The sequence below is a fragment of the Halichoeres trimaculatus genome, unplaced genomic scaffold (assembly GCF_033239565.1).
Source record: "Halichoeres trimaculatus isolate MK-OKI-2021-1 unplaced genomic scaffold, fHalTri1.1 fHalTri1_scaffold_20, whole genome shotgun sequence".
NCBI classification, from domain to species: Eukaryota; Metazoa; Chordata; class Actinopteri; order Labriformes; family Labridae; genus Halichoeres; species Halichoeres trimaculatus.
In genome coordinates this window covers 15,895,431-15,915,001 of record NW_027437198.1, presented here as the reverse complement: position 1 = coordinate 15,915,001, position 19,571 = coordinate 15,895,431, and the positions used below count along the sequence as shown (strand labels likewise).

The 19,571-nt window shown below is 40.7% G+C and overlaps 1 protein-coding gene across 1 annotated transcript; it reads left to right on the top strand.

Annotated features, from left to right (window-relative positions):
* The first annotated feature begins 293 nt into the window (after window positions 1–293).
* On the top strand, window positions 294–18,457 carry ciita (class II, major histocompatibility complex, transactivator). Its single transcript, XM_074696900.1, has 22 exons — window positions 294–385; window positions 7,759–7,830; window positions 8,144–8,188; window positions 8,314–8,370; window positions 8,532–8,636; window positions 8,717–8,782; window positions 9,366–9,413; window positions 11,160–11,366; window positions 11,446–11,499; window positions 11,613–11,726; window positions 11,815–11,874; window positions 11,962–12,176; window positions 12,295–13,595; window positions 13,698–14,222; window positions 15,822–16,001; window positions 16,083–16,154; window positions 16,234–16,314; window positions 16,419–16,502; window positions 16,854–16,937; window positions 17,058–17,141; window positions 17,879–17,962; window positions 18,082–18,457. The coding sequence occupies exons 1-22, from the start codon at window positions 322–324 to the stop codon at window positions 18,155–18,157; spliced, it is 3,678 nt and encodes a 1,225-aa protein (XP_074553001.1). The 5' UTR covers window positions 294–321; the 3' UTR covers window positions 18,158–18,457.
* The last annotated feature ends 1,114 nt before the right edge of the window (window positions 18,458–19,571 follow it).

The window sequence follows — 19,571 nt, the reverse complement described above, 5'->3', positions numbered from 1 at the left end:
GATGAGTCTTTCAGCACAGAGACAGACATCACAAAGTTAATGGAAGGCCTCTGTTTTCCTGCGCAACAACATGCTGGAGTGTACACCGACCATTTGGAGATCCCTCGGACATTAGGACATGCCTCACCTGAGATTTCGTCTGCAGACACACACAACACCAACAGGCTGGAGGATGCTCTCATGGTAGACAGCACAGAAGACCTCTCTTCTCTGTGTCTAGCTGAGGAAACATGTATGAACACAACAAACAGAAATATGAGTTTGACCTTAGGTGCTGCGTGTGATGCAGAAAATGTTCACTGGACTCCTAACTGTACAAAAATGTGCAGCAGTGACAGAAAAAAGGACTCTGTTGAGAATAAAGTGGACAAAGATTCGCATTGGGGTAAGTTTACACTTGTCACATCATGGCTGCTTTTGCTTTCTGTCCTCCACCTGTCTTGTAATGTGTGTTTTCCTCCACCACTGGGTTTAAATTCTTGGCAGCATCAACACGGATAAAAAACACGTTTTCTTTCCACAACAGACCCTGAGGTGCTTTCGGTCCCCTCTTTTTGCTCTCCTCTAAAAGTCAACTCTGTTCCACACCAAAGAAAAGGCCCAACCTATTATTTTATTTTGGCAGTTTGGAGAGTTAGGTGTGCCTTAGTTTCAGTTTCAGTTTGAGTAATTCCCAGGGATACAGGAGCATAAACAAAACATTGCAAGGGCGGAACGCTGCTGGCACAGGAAACGCCAATAGGCCGTGACACTGGCAGCACTAAGACACAGTTTGTATTCCCCACATTCCTGAGGTGGACGTTGGTTGTAGGTGTTGGTCTTGATATTACACACAGTTTGAGTTTATAAAACCACAGGAGCTTTAATTCAGCGTTCACACTTAGAATACTGTAGTATTCTGCTGCAATTTGGTTTGGCACAGTTTGGAATTGTTTCCATTCCCACCTGTACAATCCTACTTTTGGTGCCCTTCCGTGTACCTATCTGACCCTGGAGAACGGAGCTGAAAAATCCAGATAAACTGTTGGCTGTGAGAGTGGAAGGGTGGGAGAGAATTCTTTATGATTATTTCATGTAAGGACAGTTTTTATGTGTTATACAGGTGTCAGATTGGTCATATCAGGAAATTACTGAGTTTGAAAACAGGACACTAGCTGAGCCGAGGGAGGGGCTTAGAGAAAGATGGAAGCAGAAAGGGAGATCACTGAAAAAATAGAATGGAATAGAATAGAACTTTATTGTCATTGTGACAAGTACAACGAAATTGAAGTCACAGCAGCAATCAAGAAAACAAAAGTAAGAAAGTGTATAGAAAGTGCAAAAAGGTCCATAAGAAAAAAGATGATAACAGCTTGTCCATCATTCTCCAGTTCAGCCAGCCTCCACCTCCAAAGGGTCCAGGACTGAGCTTCTTCAGTCATACTCCATCTCTGTCTCCTGGATCCTGTCTGCTCACAGCAGGTAAAGCTCTTCCAATGTGGCGTTAGTGTCTGATGTTAGCTCCGTTAACCGTGTCCGTGAATAGCATGAAGCTACTCTGCCCTCTGGTATTCCCTCTGTTGCTGGGTTAGCACAGCAAGCTCGTCCATCTTATTGGAGATAGATCTTATGTTCCCAATAACGATGGATGAAAGGACAGGTCCATATTGTCAGTTCTTAGCTCACACCTGAGAACCAGCACGCCGTCCTCACCTCCTTCTCCTCACCTTGTGGGAAGACATCAGGCCTTACACCAGTTAGCATTGACATGCTACAGGCTGCTAACAGCTGAGTTCACATGTAAACAATGTGGCCATGGTTACATGTAGGATTTCCAGACAAACACAGGAGAAAAAATAGTAAAGATATCGCTGAAGCCACAAAAAGTTTGGTGTCCGTGATCAACAAATAAGCCATACAAAGTAATTATCCTCTCCAAATTCAAAGATTACGAAAAAGAGATGAAAAAATGACCAAAAAAAAAAACAGACAAAAGAGAGAGAGAGCTGCTGGAAAAGGCAGCCATAGCTAGCAGGGCAGCGCCTAGCAACCAAAAAATATTCCCAGATGACCTGATTTATTAGATAATTAACACAGTTTATCTGAAGCCAATATGATTCATGATGACCTTTACAATGAAAGTTTCTGTTCGCACGGATAATCAGACGTAATGCATTCTGAACAGTCTCATTCACAAACATTAAGAAACATGCACCCCCAAATGAAAGTTGTAACAAAGCTGTCGCACAGCCAACACACACAGGGCCGGGGTGTAGCTAGCCTGAGTTTTACTGAATAATATGACGTGTTTATGTTTGCCCTGACCTTGCTTGACATTGAGAGTTAACAACCACTGTTATAGTTTCTAACCTATTAGAATCAAGTAGAGCCAAAGCAGGGTGTTTAGTATAGTAGTTGTATGATATAAAGGATTGATAATAATTCTGACTAAAGATTCAGACAGCACATCAAAACGATGAAAGGCTGGGTTAGTAGTTATCTGCGATGCAGGGAACTGGACTTTACACATCCATGTCGGCTTGATTATTATAAATGACTTAATGATGTATTGGAAAAATAAGATCTGGCAAGAAGACTTGTTGACTTTTGATCATCTCACTTAAATACTGTAAATTATTTATCTTCATGCATTTAAGTGAAATTTGCTGGATTATAAATACTTTCCATTAGTGTTGATACAGTCCTAAAAAAAACAATGTAAAACTTCCTTGTTCTCTCTCTCTCTCACACACACACACACACACACACACACACACACACACACACACACACACACACACACACACACACACACACACACACACACACACACCACAGATCATTAGTGGTGTTATACAACAAGCGGGCCAACAGGTGCTGGAGGTTGGTGAGAGTGTGAATGTGTAAGCTCCTGGCACAGACAATCTGGTTGGCAGAGGTTGACAGGTAGGACAGGTACTTTCCACCACAACCAAAACTCCCCACACTTCCGCGTCCTTCACAAGTTTGTGTTTGTTTTTTTTTTAACAAGTTTCAACTGTCAAAAGGTTTATGCAAGCAGTCCAGGGAGCTTTTATCTAATATCAAGAACTCTAAACTGAACAATTGAAGGATGAGTGACGACACTGAGAGGGGGAAACATGCTCAAAAAGTAAAGATGAATACAATGGAGGTAAATTTCAGATAGAGGATAAAATGATGGAAGGAAATAAAAACAAAATCTTCATGCACATCTCTTTAGATACATGAGCTTTACTGCTGAATCATACATGACGCAATAAATAATAAGCCAAGAAAGTGTTTACTCGCAGAGTTATGAAAGAGTGAAAACAACTAGGTGACTTTTGATCAAGGTGTTGGTCATTCTGCTTCCATAAGGGAGGGAAGCTGCTTCCTCTGGCAAGGCTTTTTTATTTGACAAGGATCAGGTCAAAAGGAGAATGACAACTGCACGAAACCAGCTTCGTCTTTGCCAGATCTTTGCTCAAAACCTGTTAAACTGTCAAAGAGAAGGAGATCCTTACTGATATCACACTGCTGCCCATAAACCCTCATTTCAGCTTCTTTATGTCAGCAACTGCCTGAAATGTTTTTTTTGCAGCATATTTTTGAAAAATACCTGGAGAAAGGACATTTCAAGAAATCCAGGAGGTTTCAAGACTTCAAATAATCAGCTTGAAAACTCCCTGTTTTGTTGTTCAAGTCAAAAATCACAGCCAAGAATGAAACAGGTGTATGCTACTGATGTGGCAGCTGATAGTGAATACAGAGAGTGTATCATTTTTATTTTTGTGAAAACACACCCTGTGTGTCATTCCCTGAGGTGAGCCTTGCAGTCAGAAAGTCTGGACATGCCCCTGATTATCTTCATCAATAGCTCCGAGGAGAACAGGTCATGCTGGTACTGTTCTCTTATTATCAGTTAAGAGAGGTACCTAAAGAGGTCATTGTCAGATATGTTTGATATGAGATAATCAAAGAATTATTGGTTTATCTTCAGGGGATCAGAATCAGTCTCATCCAGACTTGGCTCATCTTTGTGGTGATGCTGCGGACTTTTCTGAACTTTCCCCAGCTGTGTTCAAGATCTAAACTGAAAGTAGAGTTAGATTCTGAAACAAGCTGCTGCCGTTAGCCCCCCATCACAAAGCACCAAACTACCCCAGCTTGGCGTAACCACACGAGCAAAGTGAAAGTAAAACAGTTTATGTAAGATGCTCTGCGCTCTAACTGTAAGAGCAGGTCATTCCAGGTTGAGCGCAGCGGCGGATGCTCTTAAAGTGAGTTACGGGGAGTTAAACGCACAGAGATACAGGATAACGGGGTTTCTTCATCTCCTGACCATCACTCAAGGATGATCCAGGCCTGCCTGGCAGGTAAGTGCGCTTCGGGTTTGGTTTGGGCAATGGTGCGCGTTTGTGCCAAAATGCGCATTGTAGGTATAAGATGTTTCTTTTTTTGTTTACATTTATTTTATTCAGTGGAGCATGTGTGAGATTATCTGACGATAATTATGAGGTGCAAACGTTTTTGTTTTTTTTAATTATTTTTGTAGTGCGAATGCCACCTTAAGGTATTTAAATGGTATAAACTTAAAACTTGCCTTCTACTTGTTATTGATGTTTATTTTTGTCGCCTTCATTTGAATAAAACGCAATTACTTCGAGATTTTTAAAGGTTGACGCTTTCAACAGCTTAGGTCTGTCTTTGCGCTCCTTTGTGGCGACGCGCATGTGCCGCGCATGAGCATGGTGGCAAACACCGCTCCAGTGCACAATACCCGCCTTTTTGAAAAAATAAAACTTCCATAACATTGCACAAAAGGTTGATTTCAAATCATATTCGAGGGGAAATCCTGCCTGAGAATGAAAAGAAAAGTGATTTCTGAAGTGAAGTGACTTTGCACTATTTTGGCAACATCAGGCACGCAGGCAGGGGTGTGTCAGGACACATGAAGCAGAAACAAAGAACTCACTCACTAGGGGTTATAGAATGAAGCTTAGGTTATGTTTAAGCCACTTTCAGACCTTTTTTTTCTAAATTTTGTTTATATGCAGCATACCTTTGCATCACTTGGTTTTATATTGTTTTTAAAATCAATGTTTGATAAACAAATCTTGCACTCTTAACACTTTCTAAGACAGTGCTCAAACTGTAACTCAAAGGAAGGGTCAACATATGCAAAACAATCATTCATCACATCTCACAACAAGAGTAGAAGTTATTTTCGGTGCAAAGGCAGCTCTCATTTAACAGTCATAGTAGTTTCAAAATGTCTCAGAATTATTAATAAGCTGAGTTTAGCAGTTAGTGTTCACACTATTACTTATGGAGAGTATCTGGTGTTTGAGAGTCATGTGATTCCACTGAAGCTTGGTGTGGACCTTATGTTTTTTGTCTTCTACACCAAATCAGATGCTGTCTGTCAAAACCATAAAACGTGACGCAACATGACACCTCTCTGCCTTACTGAGAGACTATTCTAATATGTGGACCCAGAGCTTTTATAAACAGCAAAACCTGAGTGTCTTGGTGGCTGCAGTTAAATTCTTTCACATTTACTAAGAGGGCATGTTTGACAGTGAGAAATAATATGACTGACGAGGCTGCATTCACAAGCCAAACTAAAAGCTTTATCTGGATCTTTATCTTTCACCAGCCCACCTGAAACCACTGAATGCTAAAAACAGTCACTCTTGTTTTGTCTATGAACAACTCAAATGAAATAGGTCATCGGACCGTTTAGTGTCTTATTATTCGAAAAGTAGTGAGTCATCCAGGTCAGGTAATCAGCAGGGCGTTGGTGGCAGCATTTGTTGCTTTTCGATTGACTTTGACCTCTTTTTCACTCACTTTATTTTGAGCTAAATTGTGGGTTTGTCAGAGAATATACTCTGTCTGGGTTGGACAGTGTTAAAGTTTCAGTGATGTGACTTAGGTGTACTCATTAAGACCATTAAAAGTCAACGAGGTCAGATAGAATGGGAAAAATCCCTTCTACTATTTTGCAATTCATTGAATAAGAAATGTTACGTAAATGCCATTAATTCACATTTTCTCAGGCCTGGCTCAAAACATGATTATTTTTCTTTATTTCAATATAAAACCCACCATAAGACAGCAACAAACAGCACTCAACCACTTCTGAGCCAGCTGATGCTAGCTTCTATCTCCCACAACCTTTCAGCCCATTACCCCCAAATTTTGCATTACATTTTGCTAACCTGTAGTGATGCGACTGTAAATGTGACATAGCCTGGATAACATGTCTCAACATGAAGCACAAAGGGATAGCATCAGCATCAGAGCCGGATATTAAAGGCTGCTCTGTACTAACTCAATGGTTTCTTTTGTGGCCAAACACAATGAAAAGCTTTGCCTTGATGTTTGCTTTGGTTTGATAAAGTGAAAGAGAAATGTCTTCAGTATGGGAACCAGGGTTGCATATCAGTGAGAGTCAGGGCCATTTTGTCGTTAATTAAAACGCAGCAAAGCATGACATCCCTAAAAGGCTGGGTTTCCTTTTTTTATCTTCTGTTTGTAACAAAGAATAGGACCCATGTGCAGAATAGTGACTATTTCTTTTACAAAAGACAAAAAGTGAAGGAAAACTTGTCACAGGTTACACAAAAAACTACAAGGACACTGACAGGGAGAAACAGAAACTGTAAACACAGATAAAGACAATGGTGACAGGGCACACAAGGGAGAGAAAAAAAGTGTTTCAGTTTATAGATCTAGTGGAATTTAACCCCAAATGTGTATAAAGTAAGACATAAATTACTTTAAACTGACATCATATATTGTTCTTCATCAGGGAGGGGAGTTCAAATTCAAGGTGTCAGTTTAACCTGGAGAAATTATGTGATTGAAAAACTTTAAATAGCGTAAGCACTAGTTTGAGTTTAGCTGCTGGGCTGAAATTGAGGCAAAGTTTTATTCTGTTCAAAATTGTATAAAAAACAAAGATTTGTAGCATGAAGTTGAACTTCGAATGTCTGTGTGCTCAGAAGGATGAAAACATCTGTATCTATGGGCATCTTTGCTCAAGTCCACAACTACATGTCTATTTCTGTGTTTTTGCGATGTCCTGCGTCAGTGAATTTGCAAACCAAAGAGCTCTTTCATCTGATAGCTCAGCTCCACTAAAACAGGACCGCTTTATGACACATGCATTTCACAAAGTGTATAAAGAAGCACGAAACACTAACAGCAGCGCAAGTCGGTCAGACGCTACCACAGAGAAAGGCGAACACTTGACTGAGAGGTGTTAACAGAAATGGAACATGCCAATCTAGAAGTTAACCACAGACACAGACACATGCAAATAAATAAAGCAGTGCTCTGTTTGCAGGTTTGGGTGGATAAGTGGCCTCATCAGAATGTCGTCTAGCTTCAAGCTTCAGTTTTATTTTTTGTGACAATTTTCCCAGGTCTCTGTCTGTGTGGTTTTTTTGATCCTTTAAACAGGATTCTGTAAGTTTCCTTTGATTAATTCCTGTCTTTGTGTACTTGCTCGAGATTTTTTGCAGCTGCAGGAGAAAGTCCACAGTTTTGGGCTTTAGCTCTATCTGTTAATCTGTTATTTTCTACAGAGTAATAACAGCTCAACAACAACATCACAGCAAAATGTCAACAGCAGCGTTGAAGAATGAGGAAATTCAGAAAACCAGTGTGGGAACATGTGCAAAGCTTGATCGCAGGAAGCAAAATAATTCTTTCAGCTCAGCAGGATGCTTTCAACCCTAATTTCCTTTTCATCTGTGTGTTTGTTCTCAGGTGCCACGATGCAACACCTGGAGCAGCTTGATCAGGACCTGATCCTCTCTCTGGACGCAGGCGATCTACCAGGTCAGTGTTTTTCTTGATGTGTCAAAGCTGCAGGAGCTCTAAAGTAAAAAGTAAGGATGAAAACATTGGTTATGAAGGAAAAGATGTCAAAGCTCAAATTTTTTAGAACAATGCATCAACAGTGAGACGAGGTCAGGATTGGGTAATAGACCAGATATCCTGTACGCTGGTAACTGAAGGCTGGAGCTGATGCTGCATCATCCTGCCTTGATTCATGTTGATAAAATTTTAGTGTTTGTTACATATTTAATTCTTCTTCCTTTTATATTCACACAAACTGTTGCTTTAATGATTCTTATTCTCTTTCTTTTAGATGATTTATCTGAATTCTTTAGTGAGGATTGCTTGAAGACAATAGGTAAGATACAACCAAACCTCACAAAAAAGAACACGAGTCCTAACATCATCATTAATGTTTTAAAAGTGTACAGCGTGTGATTCAGTTTTTTTTACAAAAAGGTTTATGGTATTTTCCTCTCACAGACCCTGACGTCCTCTTTGGGGATCCCTGGCTGAACTTCGGGGAAGAGATAATCAGCAGTAAGGATTTCTTTCTCTCACTTTTTCTCATCACGATGTTCGGAAAAACAAACGTCATTCTCACAATTTCCCTCCAGTCCGCACATTTAGAAGAATAACAGACATTTCTCTGAAGCTTTTGCTTCACTGACTCTTTTGTTTCCTCTTTTCTTGCACTTCAGGTGACACTGGTGTACCAACAGAGCCACCCAGCCGAGACAGACCCCAGCAGAGCCAGAGTGATGAACGTAGAGACAAAACCAACAACAGGAGGAAACGACTAAGAGGTAGATGTCCAAACTAAAGACTTGAGGATCAATTGGGGACAAAAATGCATCAGGGTAATTTTATATTGTTCCTTTTTTAGCCCCCAGGTCACAGAGAGGCGATGATGAAAACACACCAACCAGACCAAAGAGGCACAGAGCAGCAGGTGAACAAAACAGAACGTTTTGTGAGAATTAGGTTAAAAATCCTTCAAATTCAACATTTTGTTAAGAAGTTACTTTCTGCCTGTATGATAAGAGAAAAACATGCAACAGATGATTAAATTTTCCAATATTTCAAAAATAGTGAGAGGTGGGATAGAAAGAAATACATATTAGAAAAAAATCTCCTCCTCTCGTTACATATGGTTCAAGTGAGGAAGAAAACAGCTTGTAGAAATAAAAACAGCTGCTAATTTAAAAAGGGGGATTTAAAGAAAACTACAAAAAGTCAAAAGTGAGAAGAGGTTTGATTTTTAGACAACTTATTGAGTTTCAGAAATCTAAAATATGCACAAATCAAGAGAAAACAGTGGCTGTCTGTAACAGAAAATCTATCCAACATCAACTTTTTTTTCTGGCAAAATGCTGGGAGGCTAACATGCTAAGAAGGGGATGAGCTAATATTTGAGAAGAAACAGTTGTGATGGTAAATGAATGAACTTATGTGAAAGCCAACATAATCAGGCTTGTGCAAAATGTGTAAACCTTAACAAATGTGAATCACATTGTAACTTTTGTTTCCTGCAGGACGTCTGAAAACGAAGGAGGCTCAGGCTGATTCCCCTGTGAGCAAAGGTATGTTTCTCCGATTCCTGCAGAGAATTAGTAAAATTCTGAGGTTGGAGAAAGTTGTTTACAAAGTCAATTTTTATTTCATAATGTTCTTTTCCACAATGGACTTTTTATTTGATAATGTGATTTTTCAGCATGACTTGGTCTGTCAATCAAAGCCAGTTGAGTTATTGACTGATTCTTTACTTAGACATTGCAACAGCACTTGCAGTATCGATTCAAACCTGGGGACTTATCACCAATGCTGAGAAGACTGACGAGCTAAACCCGGAGTGCATGACATACTTATGACAGAATGGCTGCAGGAGAGAAATTAGTTTCAGAGTTGCTCCTCAAGCAGCTGAGAGTGGAGGTCTGCAGCTGGACCCCTCTTAAACTTATCAATCCTAAAGGATCAAGCAAAGTTCTCACCCTCTAGCTTTGATTGACAGGCCAAGTCATTCTGATGAAAAATGACATTATGAAATAAAAAGGCCATTGTGGAAAAGGACATTGTGAAATAAAAATTGACTTGACTGACTTAAAAAGAAATTATATTAATTATGTGTGTGTGTGTATATATATATATATATATATATATATATATATATATATATATATATATATATATATATATATAAGCTTTGAAAATGAATAAAAATCATTATTCTAAAAAGCATGAAATTGTTTGAATAATTGTAACCAAATATTTATTATACTCATTTGATATTAAAGAATAATCAAACATTCGTTCATTCATTCATTTTCTATACCGCTTATCCTGTTCAGGGTCGCGGGTGGCTGGAGCCTATCCCAGCTGTCATTGGAATAATAAAACATATTTCATAAAAACATTGCTTTATTTCACAATTTAATGGCCATATTATTTTTTGTCTATTATTTAAAAATGTTGTTTTTATCTATATTTTTTATTGTGAATCCTTTGGGGTTCCATAGTAAAGATCTTTAACTATCAAATGTAAAAGAAAAAAATCCTTTAGTAGGTTATGATATAAACATGTTTGAACCAGAGTCAAACTAAAATCAGTTTAATAACTTAAACACTTTTAAGAAAGAGTAGATTTATTTTTCCTTTACTTCAATCAGCTGACTAGATGAATATGATACAGACTTATATGTCAGCTGACTTAGTGACAGACCCTCAAGGGTTAAACAGATGTTGGCTTTGTAGTCTCAATCATAGCCCTTAAATTCAGAACTGGAAACAGGAAGTAGAAGTCTAAATCTGTCTGATAAGAGGTCAGGTTGATGAATCGAAAGAAGAACTCTCACCTCAGCCAGCTTCCTCACGAGTCTGCTGCTTTAAAAACTCCTCTCTGTGTTGAAAACTTGTAATAACGAGTTAATGCTGCAATCACGTGGTGTCAGACAGATAGAAAAAAAAATTCTGAATTGGAAGTTGTGCGTAAATGCCTGCTCAAATTAGAACAACTGAAAAGAAGAACTTGGTGCTGGCCTTACTGAATTTACGTCATGTTTATCAACGTGGCAGCAAATATGTATTCAAATTGTTAATGATCAGAAACTTTTTATTGAGATATAAATTGTATCATAGTAACACTGTTGGTTGTTGTAAACAAAGAGCGACCAAGACTCTTTGAAAACATAATTTTACACTGAAGATAAACTCCACATGGTAAAGTTGAACCAGACTTTTTGAATTTGAAGTAAGCCAACAAACGTCCCTTTTCCATAACTTGAAAACAAAAAAAATCACAGACTGTGATTTTGCCACTGCTTCTCTCCCAGGCACTGACACAGGATCAGAGCCAAGTCCTGCTGAGATTACCAGCATCCCCACCTCTCCACCAAGAATCCTCCACCTCCATCCCTCCATTCAGTTCATCACCATCCCAGAGGCTCCACGATACCATGTTGTTCAGACCCTGAGTATCTCTCCTCCAGTCTTAGGTCTTCCTCTACCCAACACAGCTGCTGCTCCTACTTACATACTTGGTGAGTAACCAGAGTCAGGTTTTATCTGATTGTTGCTGATAAAACAGCTTATGTGCTCCTTCTTTATATTTCCATGAAGTACCTGCTACATCACCACCACCCAGCACACACCAGCTGCCTCCACACTCTCCAGGTGAGCTTCTGTGATGGTGCTTTAGTTTCTTTTAAATCCACATTTAAAATTGAAGGCTGAATTCTTCCCAGCTGCTGAAACAGGCTGAAATTTTCCTTCTCTTGTGGTTGTAGTTGGTGGTGCGGTAGCACCCATTCAAATGAGCTCATCCCCGCCAGGATCTCAGTCAGACTCTGCAAGCAAAGCCATGTCTCCCCGTGTTGCTTCCCCGCTTTCTCCCAGCTGTGGTGTGTATCTCTCCCCTCTCTATCTCCTGGCTTCGTAAAGTTTAATCCATGTGACACATTTTACATTTTATGGTGTCATGCATTTCAGAGTCGTCTCCCTGCAAGGAGTCATCTCACCCACAGTCACCCACCATCCCTGAGGTTCCAGGTAGGTTCCTGATCCTTTGCTCTAATCTGTTTCCTCAAAGTATAAACTATGGAGGAGGTTTCATTGTGTTTTTTCTCATAATTTCAGGGGCTGTAAAGGACTACATTCAAGAAGCCAAAGCCTACATGAGTCAGTCCTGCCAGGATATGGGAGCAGGGCTTAATTTGGCCTCTCATTACGTGGAGGTACAAGTGAGCCAGAGAGAGATCTGCTCTGGAAAAAATACCAACAAGTCCCTGGATAAGGAAATGCTCAGCATAGGAAGTATGACGCGTCAGAAAAGCATGCTAAGGGGAGATCAGGTAAGACTGCCTTTACTGGTCATCTGGTGACGTGCTTCCTGATCTCAGGGTTGTAGCTTGCAAATAAAGGGTCAAAACATATTGCAAGTAAATCCTCGTGTTACCTTTTTCCACTCAGATCTTCGAAGGCTTAAATGGAAACAAACCCAGACGCTACATGTTGCTGCTCGGCGGTGCTGGCGTTGGAAAAACCACCCTGATCAAGAAGCTGTGTCTCGACTGGTCCAAAGACCGTTTCCCACAGTTTGACTTTGTCTTCTTGCTGGATGGCAAAGGTCTTGCTTTGAGAGAAGCAAACTTTAGCCTCCAGACTCTGTTATTAAACTACTCCTCGTTTGTCCCGTCCTGCACAGAGCCAGAAGAAGTGTATGCGCAGGTCCTTGCAGCCCCAAAGCGAGTGCTTGTCATATTTGACGGGTTCGATGAGATGCGGGACTATGAAACTCTGCTCCAGACTCAGGAAAGAGACTTGGTAGCATCACTGCAGAAAGACAGCAAAGCACAAAGCTACACAGTGAGACAGTTGTACTCTGGGATCCTGCAGAGGGTCCTTCTTCCAGGCTGCACCCTGCTGCTGTCAACCCGACCGAGAGGTACTGCCAACCAGCTGCTGAGACGAGCAGACAGCCTTTTAGAGATGTGTGGCTTTACCCCAGGAGACGTGGAAACATACTTGTCTCAGTACTTCACAGATTCTGCTCTGAGAGAAACTGTATTGGACTACTTAAAAAACTGCAGCTATCTGCAGCTCCTTTGCTGGATCCCAGGTCTGTGCCAGTTGGTCTGCTTGGTTTTAGAGCACGTCAAAAGTTCAGAGGAACTACCAAGAACTTTCACTGCTCTCTGCCATCAGGTGCTTCATCTTACTCTGGAAAAGGACAGGAGGAGCTCTCATCCACAGGCTGAGGTTCAGACATATTTATCTGCTCCATCTGTTGAAGAAGCACAGCCACAGATCTCACGTAGTTCACAACAAAATAGTACCAGGACAAAGTCTGGATCAAAAGCTTGCTATCAGTCTCGCACCCAACGAGCAAGCAGGGCAAAAAAGCACAAGAAAAGAGGAGGAGTTTGTGGTGAGGAGTCGAGTAATGAAATGGACAGAGCAAAGGAAAGAGAGCTGCTGAGCCAACTGAGCTCTTTAGCTTGGGAGGGAGTTAAAGCAAGCTCCTCCCACCTCCCAACAGGACGCACCATATCTGCCAAACTGAGAGCATTCGGTCAGAGGATGGGGCTCTTGCTTCCTTTCCACCTTAAGAGGAGGGAAATGACCTCAAGTGAGGAAGCAGAGGAAAGAGAAGACAGTAGAAAAGGAAGACAGATGGTGAACTCTTGTGACTCAGATGATGATTTCTTCCTGTCATGGGCAAACCCTTTTCTGCAGAGTTACCTGGCAGGGGTCCATCTCGCTTTGTCAAGGTAAAAGCGTCCAACAACAAATACATAAACTTTGATAAATTCTTTTTTTCTAAGGTTCAACATCCTCATCCTCTCTTGACTGTATTCCCTCTCTGTTTCCAGGACTGTATCAGATCGGATTTTTCTGCAGGCCCTCCCTTTCCAGTCCGGTCCGAAGGGGCGTCGACGACCTCAAAGAGAGGAGCTCGAGCTCACTCAGCGGTTTGCTGTCGGACTTTTGTTCCACGACCACAGGGAGCTGCAGGGACTTCACTCATACACTGAGACAGCTTTCAGAGATATGGTGGACAGCAAGCAGACTGTGTTACAAAAACACCTTGAAAGTCTTTCTCACGGAGACCTGAGCCCTGCCCAGGTTCTCGAGGCTTGTCACTGTGTTTACGAAGCCGGTAAAGGAAGCATGGACAGCTGCGGCTCACCTTTGGCAGCTCACCTTGCAGTGAATCTTCCTGAAGTCCTTTCGTTTCATGGAGTTCCTCTTACTCCCCCGGACGTGTACACCCTGCAGAACGTTCTGGAGAGAGGACGATCTGAAGGAAGATGTTTCTGTTTGGATCTGGAGAATTCTGGGATTCAGATCTCTGGGCTGAGGGCTCTGGTGGGACTCAGCAATATCAACACGTACAGGTACAGGTCACAGTGGAAAAACACCCTTTAACATGTACTTTAAAATGTCTTCTGTCCTTCACAGTGAGGCTCTTTCATTGACTGGAACATCTTGGTTTTGATCTTATTTGAGTTTTTACTTGTGCACAGAGAAAACTGGTTGTTTATTTCCTGGTATCCATGATGACAGCTTCTATTATGATCTCTGCAGTTTATTTGTGTAGGCATCTGTGTTGAAATCTGAGGGCACTGTGGGTTGTTAAGCCCCATTTCCACCAAGCAGTCCGGTTTAGATCAGTACGGTTTGGTACAGGTTGGCTCGGTTAAGCCTGGTCCTGTTTGCATTTCCACTGGCAAGCGGGCCTCCTCATGGTCAGTGTAAGCTGGATTCCGATAGCCGCATCAGTTAAATAATGGCGTGACGCCATAGCAGCACGACACAGTGTACCCCACTAATAAAACCAACAAAGAAGAAAAATGAAACACAGTAAACAAAGAGCAGCGATGGAAGACATCCAGCAATTCGTCTTCTTTGTGATTGGCATGTGGCTCTTTGTGACAAAGCGCAATCAAGCTTTGTCTCAGAGAAGACTGTGTGTCACCAGGAGAAATACAGCAGTCAACAGTCAGCAATTTTGTAGCTCTACCTTCCAGGATCGGATCAGTTTAGCCTGACACCATCCATGAAAAGTCTTGTTTCCACTAAGCAGACCGGTTCGGTTCGTCTCGGTAGGGCACACATTTTGTGGCGTTTCCACTGACTTATCCCAGGACAGATCCCCCAAAAAACGTGATGAGCCGGCCTACTTTTTTGGGGCCCTTCTGTAGGGGTGCCAGACTGAACCAATCCGCTCTTGGAAGGTGGAGCTACACACTGCAGACTGTTGATTGGTCAAAGAATCGTCACTTACCCGGGGACAGCGGCTGCATTTCTCCTGGCGACACAGACTTCTATGAAACAAAGCTTGATTGCACTTTGCATCAAAGAGCTACATACCAATCACAGAGAGGACAAAATGCTGCATGTCTTCCATCGATGCTCTTTGTTTACTGTGTCGTGTTTTTCTTCTTTGTTAGATTTATAAGCGGGGTACACTGTGTCACGCTGCTACGGCGTCACGGTATTGTTTAACAGCAGCGGCTTTTGGCATCCAGCTTACACGCCACCTACCACGAGAGGGCACAGTTTGCTGTGGAAACGCAAACGGGATCAGGATTTACTGTACCAAACCCAGCCAAACCGTACCGAACCGACCCGGACGTCTTGGTGGAAAAGCGGCTAAAGGGTCCCAAAATGTGTGACAGCTTGTCATGTGCTATGCTGAGACAAACTGAACTGAACCGCTTGGTGTAATTGGGGTTTTAGATGCCAACACTGCATTGAAGACAACCACAACCACAAAAACAAGAGCCTTGAAAATCTGATCACAGCTGGGACACCCAAGTCCATGCAAACTCACTCTGTGGATGAATCTGTTTTTACTTTTCCAAATCCAAAAACAGAGCATTGAATGTGCATTCAAGTGCTTTAATAAAACTATATACACAGCTGGGTCACAAGCTTCGAAATGATCCACATGGTCTGTTTACACTAGTCTCCATCCTTTGTGTGCCTTGCAGAGCGTGCATCGCTGATGTCATCACTTTTTGGGAACAGCTGGCACAGAGAGGTGAGGAAGAGCTCCTACAAAGGGCAGTCTCCAGATTTAAGATCCACCCCCTGAAAGCCACACAGGTGTGTCACATAGAGCACCTGGCTAAACTGGTGAACATACATATGCTGAAAAGGCTGTCAGACAGGTAATGCACCACATACACAATGATCATACATGTATACTCCGAGTTAAACTTTCCTATTCCTGATGAGTGTGTTTTTTTTAGTTCCAACCAATCAGATTCTATCTTTGAGGACGGCGTCCCAGCTGTCAGAGAGCTACACAAGTTGGAGTTTGAGTGAGTATCTTCTCAACGTGACTGTTGATGAGGACAGTGATAATGATAATCATGGTGATGACGGTGTCTGTTCTTTCAGGCTTGGCCCTGAAAATGGTCCACTGGTTCTCCCCAGGCTGTGGGAGCTCCTGCCTGGTCTGCACAACCTGCAGCACTTGGAGTAAGTATAAACTTCCCGGTTCTCTCTCAGAGAAGCATCTTTGTATAAATGTGTCTTACATTTTCCTGACAAACTGTCTCTCTCTGGGTCTCACTATCCCTCAGTCTGGAGAACAGTAAAATAGGAGACAAAGGAGCAGAGAAACTGGCTGATGCTTTGGTCTCACTCAGTAACCTTGAGATACTCAAGTAAGTCCTCATTTCAGCTAACAAGCTAAGCTGGATAGCATCTTGCATGTGGTAGATGGTTGTCTGTCAATAAGTGAGGTTCTGCAGGAAGCTTTATTGAATAGAAGAATAGAATAAAATGTGTTTTTAGTTTCATTGCACAATGTACAACAAACTTCAGTTGGATTTCAGTTCAAAGTGCCTGCTGTCTTGTATCAAGACATAATTCTTTTACAAGTAATTCAAAAATCATTTTGGTCTTTTTATATCTTAAATAAGACTGCTTTTTAAACAAATTTGGCACAAACACTTGCTTGGTTTCAGCTCTTGCAGAGTGAAAAACAATCTCTGTCATGTTTCCTCTTATTCCAGTTTGTCACAAAACTGTATTGGAGACCAGGGAGTGACAAAATTAGCAGAAGCTCTAAAGGACCTACCCAAACTGCATTGTCTAAGGTTAATAACAGAAACACACACAAACACACACACAACCACAAATATCTACTCTACAATACCCAAAATGGCTCTTTGAATCCACTCATTTTCACCTTCCTCTTCTTTCCCTTGTTGTTGCAGTCTCTACAGTAACGTGATCTCTGATGAAGGAGCAGAGGGTTTAGCATCCATCCTCCCACAAATGGCATCCCTATCAGAGCTGGAGTAAGAACATTTAACTTTGTTAGACTTTTCTGTACATGTATGTCCTACTGGACAGCATGAGGGAAAAAAAGTATCACTGTATTTTTTAAGATTGTGGCGGTATCACCTTATCTCAGTTTTTTGCCCATAAATGTGTTAAACCAGTGGTTCTCAAACTTTTTTACTGCGCCCCCTTTTGGAGATAAAATTGTTTACAGCAGCCCCACTCCAACCGCTACCAAATTCAATTTTAGTAAAACATCTAGTTTCAGTCTTAGTAAAAATGTAGTGAATAATGACTTTCATGCGTTGTCAAAAAAAAAGAGCCAAATAACATATTTTTTAGCAGATTTTCTTTGACACTGACTGAAAAAAATAAGTAAACTGTCACTTTTCTGGATAGTGTTTTTGAATTTGGGAGAATTGGGGAGAATTTTATTTTATCTTTTTTATTCTAGCTCAGTAATTATATTCTTACAAATCTAATTAATCAGATTTTTACTTCTCCTCCCCTTCACAACCCATGATAAGATCTTTCAGGGCTTATTTTAGTTCACTGTATTGAGTATATAATAAATCACATTCATGTTCCTCATGTGAAGATGTGACTTTAAATTGGGTTGTTTTTTAAATTGTGAATGGCAGTTAGCTGTTAGCTATGGAGCTAGTTGCGGTGCTGAGAGAGACAAATAAATGCTGCACATAGAAACAGAAACATTAAAATGATATTAAAAGTGTTAAATGTTTGTGTGTGACAGTGTGAAGTACAACAAGTTCACAGATGCTGGAGCACAGAGCCTTGCTGTGAGTCTGAAGAGCTGTAAAAAGATGAAGACCTTAAGGTGAGAAAACTTGTATGCTTCAGTCTCTGTCAAAGTAGCTCACTATAAGTTTAATCTTTAATCTAAGTAACCATTTTTTTTACCTCCTTGCTTCTTTTTTTCATTTCCTCTTAACCTAGGATGTGGAACCAGTGTGTGCCGTACGGGGCTCTAGAGCGGCTGAAGCAGCAAGACAGCAGGATCGCATGGCACTAGACTGACATGAATGCCTTCATAACCTGCAGCTCACATGCAAACTTCACTACATGATTTATATCTCAAAGAGCACATCAGCTAAAGCCTGAAGAACAAATAAACAAGAGGAAAGAATGCACTAAAATAAAACAAACACTCCTTTGCTGCTTTATCACTTCATACTCCCTCAGAGTGCAGAATAAGTCTGCACTTTTAGTTGCTTGTGTGACTATAAATTTGGGGTTGATATTCTTAAGCATTATTTGCACTTAATGAAGTTGGTTGGTTTATAAATCACTGTGTTGTTTCTGTATACATGTTTTTGAGACACAGTATTGTTAATTTGTACCTTAATAGATTGATTAACAAGGCTGGCACTTTGATGTAATACATTTTTTTTTAATTGTCTCGTGTTTTTTTCTTATTTTGAGTGTGTACACGTTTGTCTCCCCATTTTATAAACAACTTCTTTAAACTTCCCTCTAACAGGTTTCTGTTCTCTGTTTAGATGAAGGTTGACCTTTTACTGTCAGAAGGTGTTAAAACTTCATTTTGAGTTTAAAGATTTAAAAGTTTAGCAATCATGTAGAATAACATAGGGCCTTGCTTAGTTTTTATTTATTTGTTTATGTGTGTTTGTAGGATGCCAGAATTAAAATAAATCAATAAATAAATGTAAGGGGTAGCTCTTACACTTTCCAGAGTTTTCAAAAATGTAAAACAACGGTTTTAGCCCTCAAGCATGACTCAGAATACTTTTTTTTTCAAACTATATGGGATTGGCTTCAACAGGGGACAAATGTTACGGGAAATTTTACCCAAAAATGGGAAATCAAATTTGATGAAATAATTCTCGCATTGTACACCTTTAAATTTTTTTTTTTTTTTTTTTTTCACTTAAATCAGTCAAACTTCATGTTGCAGGCAGCATCGCTTCTCTGTTGATCTCCTCATGACGAGCTGTTACAAAACAAGTCAAAGGGAAGTAAACTTTTAACACCAAAGCCTGCATTTGGATAACAAAATACTTTTTTTTTATTTCATTCCAACATCTCGAGATTAAAACAAGTTAGGTGCTTTTTAATAATGCCAGCTGACGAGCCTCTGGTGGGTTTCTACATGTGGCATTCAGAGCTGGTGCTGGGTGCTTTTTCCTGCACAGCTCAGGGGCCACTAGCTGACAGAGGGTACGACACAGAAAACTCATTAAGTAGTTTTCTGAATACTCCATGATCCACACTGTGTTCAATTCAGAAAGCAACCTCTTTGAGACAAAAGGGGAGGTATTTTACAGTAAATGAAATCTTTATAAAACCTGCTTTGACATGAAAAAACAGTAAAGAACTAAAGTTATTTTTTCTAAATTTCACCAAGTAATAAACAGCTTTAAACACTTGCCATTTGTCTGATAAATAACTGAATTTGAGGCGTGGTG